Source organism: Corapipo altera, unplaced genomic scaffold (assembly GCF_003945725.1).
Source record: "Corapipo altera isolate COAL_440 unplaced genomic scaffold, ASM394572v1 120, whole genome shotgun sequence".
NCBI lineage: Eukaryota > Metazoa > Chordata > Aves > Passeriformes > Pipridae > Corapipo > Corapipo altera.
Window position 1 is genome coordinate 25,067 of NW_020885081.1, and position 7,015 is coordinate 32,081.

General features: G+C 69.8%; 2 protein-coding genes across 2 annotated transcripts in view; both read right to left on the reverse strand.

The window, feature by feature from the left end:
- The window catches only part of PREB (prolactin regulatory element binding), a 3,720-nt gene extending 1,319 nt beyond the window's left edge, over positions 1 to 2,401 (reverse strand). The window contains exons 1-5 of the mRNA XM_027669458.1: positions 2,231 to 2,401; positions 1,727 to 1,919; positions 693 to 904; positions 289 to 369; positions 89 to 213 (exon numbers count right to left, since the gene is read on the reverse strand). Of these exons, the coding sequence (XP_027525259.1) occupies positions 89 to 213; positions 289 to 369; positions 693 to 904; positions 1,727 to 1,919; positions 2,231 to 2,365 (746 nt within the window). The 5' untranslated portion in view covers positions 2,366 to 2,401. The remainder of the gene's footprint in view (positions 1 to 88; positions 214 to 288; positions 370 to 692; positions 905 to 1,726; positions 1,920 to 2,230) is intronic.
- A 526-nt stretch (positions 2,402 to 2,927) lies between these two features.
- Positions 2,928 to 6,591, reverse strand: SLC5A6 (solute carrier family 5 member 6). Its single transcript, XM_027669479.1, has 15 exons — positions 6,170 to 6,591; positions 6,029 to 6,094; positions 5,896 to 5,947; positions 5,753 to 5,820; positions 5,475 to 5,629; positions 5,173 to 5,313; positions 4,962 to 5,085; positions 4,806 to 4,894; positions 4,621 to 4,733; positions 4,460 to 4,527; positions 4,227 to 4,313; positions 3,929 to 4,113; positions 3,739 to 3,842; positions 3,550 to 3,671; positions 2,928 to 3,441 (listed from the first exon to the last, which is right to left on the reverse strand). The coding sequence occupies exons 1-15, from the start codon at positions 6,497 to 6,499 to the stop codon at positions 3,283 to 3,285; spliced, it is 1,863 nt and encodes a 620-aa protein (XP_027525280.1). The 5' UTR covers positions 6,500 to 6,591; the 3' UTR covers positions 2,928 to 3,282.
- Positions 6,592 to 7,015: the final 424 nt, after the last annotated feature.

Sequence of the window (7,015 nt, forward strand, 5' to 3'; positions counted from 1 at the left end):
CATCCCCATCCCCAGTGGTCTGTTCCCAGCTCCCTGCCCCATCCCCAGTGGTCTGTTCCCAGCTCCCTGCCCCATCCCCAGCCCTCACCGGCAGGCCTGGTAGCGATAGGCCTTGTCGGGGATGCCGGGCAGGTTCTCGTGCCAGCGCAGCCCCGTCACCAGCTGGTCCTGCTGCCACACGCAGCACTGGAAGTCCCTCCCTGCCGTCACCACCTGCCACACACAGCACAGGGGTCAGACGCTGCTCTTCTGCAGGGCCAAGGGGCCACAGGGCTGCCCGACACTCACCTTGTTGTCAGGGCCGAGTGCAATGTCCTCGATCTCCCCATCATGGGCTTTGAACTCCAGCATCTTCTTCATGCTGGGGAACTGTGGGGGCAGAGCCGGTGAGGGCACTGGGCAGGGGCAGGGGCCGGGCCCCGCTGCAGCCCCGGGCAGGTGTGGGGGGAATCAGAATTAGGGAACAGATGCTGATCCAGGCATCCCTGCCCGACACATGCTGCCACCAGCACGGCAGTGCTGGCCCCCGCTTCCCTGTGCCAGCCCCCTGTGCCCACTTCCCTTCCCCTGTGCCCCCCTTGGCTCCCCCACATCCCCCCAGCTTTCTGTGCCTGCCCTGGCCCCCCGTGCCCAACTCCACTGTCCTGTGCCCCCTGGCCCCCCCTGCCCACCACAGCTCGCCCCGTGCCCACCTCCCAGAGGCGCAGGAAGCCGTCGGCACCGCCGGTGGCGAGCAGGGCTCCGTCGCTGCTGAAGCGCACGGCCTTCTGCAGGGCGTCGGCGCTGAAGTCGGTGCGCACGCGGTGCAGGCTCTCCACCCTCACCTCGCGGGGCCGGCCCTGCGTGTCCCCCGGGGCCCCCCCGCCGGGGCCGCGCCGCCGCCGCACGCCCTTGTCCCCCCCGCCTGCAACCGGGACACGGGGCTGGCAGGGCGGGCACGGGGGGCGCAGGGGGGCAGTGCCCGTCCCCACAGCACCCCACACGCCACCCCACAGCACCCGGGGCATGCACGGGGGGTCCGGGGCAGCTCCGGTACCCAAAGCCCCCACAGCACCCAGGGTGGGCACGGGGAGGGATCCAGGGGGGTTCCAGGGCACTGCCCACCCCCAAAATACCCCATAGACCCCCAGCTCCCCATGCCCTGTCCTACAGCATCCAGGGCAGGTACGGGAGAGATCCGGGGTGGGCATGGGGGGGAGTCTACAGCTGAGCCCCATCGCCAAAGCACCCTACAGCCTCTGTCCCACAGCACCCAGAGCAGAGAGATGGGGGGGTCCAGAGCACTGCCCATCCCCAAAACACTCCCCAGCCCTCCACACCCTGCCCACAGCACCCGGGATGGGTACAGGGAGAAGGCCAGGGAAGGTAACAGGGGGGTTCCAGGGCAGCATCCCATCCCCAGAGCTCCCCATGACACCCAGGGCAAGCACAAGGAGGCAGGTCCAGAACAGGTATGCAAGGGTTCAGGGCAGTGCCCCATCTCCAAGACACCCCACAGACCCCCAGCTCCCCATATCCCGCCCCACTGCACCCAAGGTAGGCACAGAGAGGGGGATCCAGGGCGGGCATGGTGTCCACAGAACGCCTCATCTCCAAAACACCACCCAGCACTCCACAGGGCACCCAGGGCAGGCATGAGGGGGCAGTCCAGGGCAGTGCCCGTCCCCACATCCCCCTCGCCCCAGGGCAGGTGCCCCACGCCGCCCCCGGTGACTCGGGCTCTCACCGTCGCGCCCGGCGGTGCCCGGGCCCTCGGGCTCCTGCAGGGTGAAGCGCAGGATGTGGCAGCTGTTGTCCTGCCCGGCGGCGATCACGTCCCCGGCCAGCGCCATGGTCATGGTGGCGCGGGTCTCGGTGTCGTGGCAGTGCAGCAGCGACGCGCTGAGCTGCCCCCCGATCTGCTCCAGCTGCAGGAAGTGCTGCGGGCCGGGGGTGGCTCAGCCGCGGCCCCCGCCGGGCTCTGGGGGGGTTCCCTGGGGACACCCCCTCTGGGCCTCCCCGTGAGCCGGGCCACCCAAATCCCGCAGCCCCCGCTAGCTCAGACCTGGCCCCCACACACCCCCGGGTCCCTCAGACCCTCCCAGCGCTCAGACCTGGCCCCCACACACCCCCGGGTCCCTCAGATCCTCCCGGCGCTCAAACCTCCACCCCCCACGCTGCAGCCTGGCCCCCCGAGCCCCCGTCCCCACGCTCAGACCCGCCCCCCCCGAGCCCTCGCCTGCCCCCGTACCACGCCATTGCGGATGCCGGTCTTGGCGGCGCCGCCGCCGCCGGCGGTGATGGCGAGCGGCCGGCGCGGGTGCAGGCGGACGGTGTAGAGCGGGAACGGCGCCCGGTACAGCTCCGGGGGGCGCCGGGGCGCCATCGCAGCGCCGTGACGTCACCGCGCCGGCACGTCAGCACGCCACGCCCCGAGACCAGGGGGCGGGGCCAGGAGGGGTGGGGCCGCCGAGGGGGCGGGGCCGCGGGGGTCACGTGCCCCGGACGGTTCGGGGGACAGCGGAGACACCCCCGGTGCCTCGGGGGCTTGGGGGGCCCGGGGGGTCAGTGGGGACCCCCAGCGCTCATGGGAGCAGGGGGCCTCTGTCCCCATGGGCTCCTGAGGGACAGTGGAGACACCCCCTGCTTGGGGAGACAGGAGTCCCGTGAGGTCCCAGGCGACAGTGCGGCCCCTCCCCAGGGGAAATGGGGGTCCATGGCCCCATGGGCTCCTGGGGGGCAGTGAGGACTACCCAGTGTTTGGGGAGTTCCCATGGGATCTCGTGGGGACTCCCAGTGCTTGAGGGGTTCTGAGGTACAGCGAGACTCCCCCACTGATCAGGGAAATGAGGACTTGTGGGCTCTTGGGGGACAGTGGGGATACCCCAATGTTTGGAGAGATGGGGGTCCACGGTTACAGCAGGGAGGGGTGGTTCCTGGGGACCCTCTGACAGCTGTGCTCCAGAACCGTTTATTGGGGGGACACTGAACACAGAGATGATTGACAGGGCCTTGGGGGATGTGCTCTGCGCCCCGAGGGGTCCAGGCAGCCCCCAGAGCAGAGCGGTGTGTAAGGCACATGGCCAGGCCGGGGGCACTGGGCAGCATCCCAGCCTGGGTGGGGGCCACCGCTCTGACACCCCCCAGACATGGTCCCAGAGCCCCCCTGGGGGGCAGCACACCGGCCCCCACCGGGGACCCCACACCCCACTATTTGGCACTCCCTGTCCGTCTGTGGGTGCCCCACTGGGGCTTTGAGCCCCGCGGCCGGGGGGGTTGTCCAGGATCCCCACGCCAGGGGGGTCAGAAGGAGGTTTCCTGCACGGCGTAGGAGGGGGCCGTGGCACTGCGGATGTACCCCTGTCCTTCCTCCTCCTCCTCCTCCCGCTGCCCGGGGCCAGGGGGCCCCAGGCCGTTGGGAATCCCATTGCTCTTCTCTGTGGCATCTGCATGGCCAGGGGTCTGCGGGGACAGAGCAGGGAGCAGGGGGGCACAGTGGGGGGCAGCAGGGGCGGGGGGCACCCACCCCATGTCCCCCTTCCCCCAAGGTGCTGGGGGTCTGTTCCTCACCTGGGCAGGGTCTCCACCCCCACAGCAGAGCCGCTGCCGGATTTTGGGGGACAGGCAGCAGAGCAGCTGGGGCACCACGGGGGAGATGGTGCGGGGGTCCAGGGCCTCTGGCGGCATCGGGCCTGGGGGGCAGAGGGGTTGAGCGGGGCTGGGGGGGTCATGGTGGCCCCCCCACCACCACACACTCACCAGTGAGCAGGCTGACAAGGACCCCCACCACGATGACTGTGGTGGAGTTGTGGGCGCTGTACCACATGTAGGACAGGCTGTAGAATCGCTGCAGCCCCGTAGGGCTGGGGGACATGAGGGTCAGGGGGTGTGCAGAGGAGCACCCCCTCATCCCCCCTACCTTGCCCCTGAGCCCCCCTGTCCTTCTCACCTCGGGGTCGGCGTGGGGGGCAGCAGGGTGGTAGCCAGTATGGTGGTGAGGTTGCCCACAGTCGGCAGCGCTGTGCTGTTGGGCATGGGGGAGGCCCCTCCAGCCTGCCCCATGTTCTTCAGGAGGCCGCCGATGCCCACCCAGAAGGCCATGGCCAGCCCGGCCACCAGCCCCAAGGCGGCTCCCTGTGACAGGGGACAGCCGGGCTCGGACTGACCCCGACCTCCCCACCAACCCCTGCGGGGCTGGGGACACTCACGGGAGGGGGGCACACACTCATGGGTGGGAGGGCACTCACCGTGGGGTTGGCGCAGGGGAAGAACATGCCAAGGCAGAAGAGCCCCAGGAGGGGACCCCCCACCATGCCGAAGATGCTGATGGCCGCCTGCAGGAACACGGCCCTCAGTGCCGGACCCACGACCCTGGGGGTGCCAGAGCCGGGGGTCCCTCGCCCCGTTTGGGGTGCCAGAGCTGGGGGTCCTTTAGCCTGTCTGGGTGCCGGAGCTGGGGGTCCCACGGCCCCATCCCTACCTGCAGCACAGGTCCCAGCATGGAGGACACGTACGCCATGCCCAGGCACAGCAGCCCGTAACCGAAAGCTGGGGAGGGGAGCAGGGGGTCATGGCGGTGCTGGGGAGCCCCCTGACACCCCGGCCCCCCAGCCACCCCCTGGCAGCCCCCCGGCCGCTCACCCAGCAGCTTGGAGAGCAGCGTGGCCCGTGACTCCGACAGCCCGGGGAGGTGCGGCCGCACCAGGTCCTCCATGGTCACCGTGGCCAGCGAGTTGAAGGCGGAGGAGATGGTGCTGGGGAGGAGAGGGAGCGGGAGGGGGCTCGGCCAGGACCTCCGAGCCACTGCCCCAGGGCCGCCCGCTCACCTGAGGCAGCCGCTGAAGAGGCAGGCAACGAAGAGCCCGGGCAGTCCTGGCAGGTCCCGCAGCACGTCCATCACGAAGATCAGCACCAGCTGGGGCAGGGGATCAGTGCGGGTGTTGGGGCTCAGGGAGGGACACGGGGAAGGGGTCTGCACCCACCTGGTCAGAGGAGCCAGGGCGTGGGGTCAGCGGGTGCTCCCGGTCGTAGACGAACATGACGAGGCCTGTGAGGCAGCTGAGGCAGAGCACGATCTGCTGGCAGGGGAACACGGCGTAGCAGGAGCTGCAGGCACCGGCCGGGTGTCAGGGCTGGGGGAGGCAAAGGGGGCCCATCCCGGGTGCGGGGACCCCCAGCCCCGGCCCCACTCACAGCTTGGCCTCCCGCTCGCTGCGGGCACTGAGGTAGCGCTGCACCTGCGCCTGGTTCACCCCGTACAGCGACAGCATCATGAACACCCCGCCCATGGCCAGGGTCCAGAAGGTGTGGCGCTCCAGGGGGTTGGGGTCCAGGCTGTGAGGAGCACCAAGAGGTCACAGTGGCAGGTCCTCACTGGCACCCCACAAGAAAGGGGCAGCAGGGATGGACCTCCACTGTGGGGGTTCCTCTCCCCCACCCCCGGCTGCCCCGCATGTCCCCATGGTGTGACACGGGGGTCCTGGTGGATCACTCACTCGATGCCGGAGATCTTGCCCTCCTGCTCGGCCACGTGCCAGACGCGGGCCATGCCGCCCACCCGCTGTGCGCCCACCACGATGACAGCCAGCTGGCCTGCCACCATCACCAGTGTCTGGAACACGTCTGTCCAGATGACAGCCTTCAGCCCGCCCTGGGGGACACACCGTGCCATGACGGCAGGGTCACAGCAGGGGCACAGGGTCACCGCAGGGTCACGGTGCCCGTCACCACGGCACGGCAGGGGCACGGGGCACCCGCGGCACCGGGGACTCACCAGTGTAGTGTAGAGGGTGCAGACCAGCCCTATGGTCAGCACTGCGCTCCAGAGGTCAAAGCCCGTCACTGGAAGCGGCAGAGGCCGTTAATGGGGTGGGAGGCAGCAGGCTCCCGGCATCCCTCCCACCCGCCCCCCCTTACCTGCATTGAGGGCCAGCGCGGGCGCATAGAGCACCACGCCCATGTAGATGACCTGTGAGGAGGGGAGTGTGGTGCTGAGCCGTGCCTGGCCCCCACGCCCCCCGTGCCCCCCACACTCCCCAGCCCCACTCACCATCTGGAAGATGAAGGTGACAGTGCCCAGCACTCGCACCGTCTTGTTGAAGCGCAGCTCCAGATACTGTGGGGAGAGGGGTCAGGGCACTGCCCCACCTGGCTGTGGGGTCCCCTGCGCCCCCCTTGCCCCCCCGCTCACCTCGTAGGTGCTGGTGATGCGCAGGCGGTAGAAGACGGGGATGAAGACGTGCGCCGGGATGAGCAGCCCCAGGAAGTAGGAGCAGCCGAGGAACCAGTACTCGGTGCCGAAGCGGTAGATCTCGGCGGGCACGCCCAGGATGGCCACGGCCGACTGGAAGGTGGCCAGCAGGGACAGGGCGACGGGCAGGCAGCTCATGTCACGGTTGGCCAGCAGGAACTCCTGCACCGTGCGCTGCCGGTTGCCGCTCAGCGCGTAGAACAGCCCGATGGCCATCGACAGCACCAGCAGCAGCACGAAGATGGTGTAGTCGATGGTGGTGAACTCCATAGTGAGCGTGTCCCTGGGCTGCCGCCCTGCCAGCGCCACCGCTGCCCGGCCACCCGCGCCCCGCCGGCCTCATGGGCACCCCGAGCCCCGGCAGCCGCCCCGGCAGCGCGTCCTGGCCGGCATCGCCCCGGCGCTGGCAGCTGCGAGAAGGACGTGTCAGCACCGCAGGGACCTTCGCTCGCTCTGTCTTGGCCTCAAGGACCCAGTGCGGGGGGGATTTGGTCAGACCCTCCTCCTCCTCCTCCTCCTCTTTCTCCTCCCTCTGGGCCGGGCTTGGCCACCCCTGGGTTGCCCCACCTGCCCCGCCGAGGGGAACCCAAGCGTCTCCAAAGAGCACTGAGGCCATGGCTGCGAAAACAGTCACACCCAGGCCCCCACGGCACAGGCCCCGCCAGCCCCGGCAGAACCAGCCAAACCCAACACAGCCACCCCCACAGCAGGCCAGCTCTGATCCCACAGGAGCCAAACCCAACACAGCCACCCCCAGAGCAGGACACCTCTGATCCCACAGGAGCC

Bases quoted from the DNA above. Each gene is read 5' to 3' on its own strand.
- SLC5A6 (XM_027669479.1), bottom strand. From the start codon at position 6,499: ATGGAGTTCACCACCATCGACTACACCATCTTCGTGCTGCTGCTGGTG. The intron at 6,095-6,169 runs GTGAGCGGGGGG...CTCTCCCCACAG, and splicing joins GCATCACCAGCACCTACGAG to TATCTGGAGCTGCGCTTCAA. The intron at 3,442-3,549 runs GTGAGGAACAGA...CTGTCCCCGCAG, and splicing joins GGGGTGGAGACCCTGCCCAG to ACCCCTGGCCATGCAGATGC.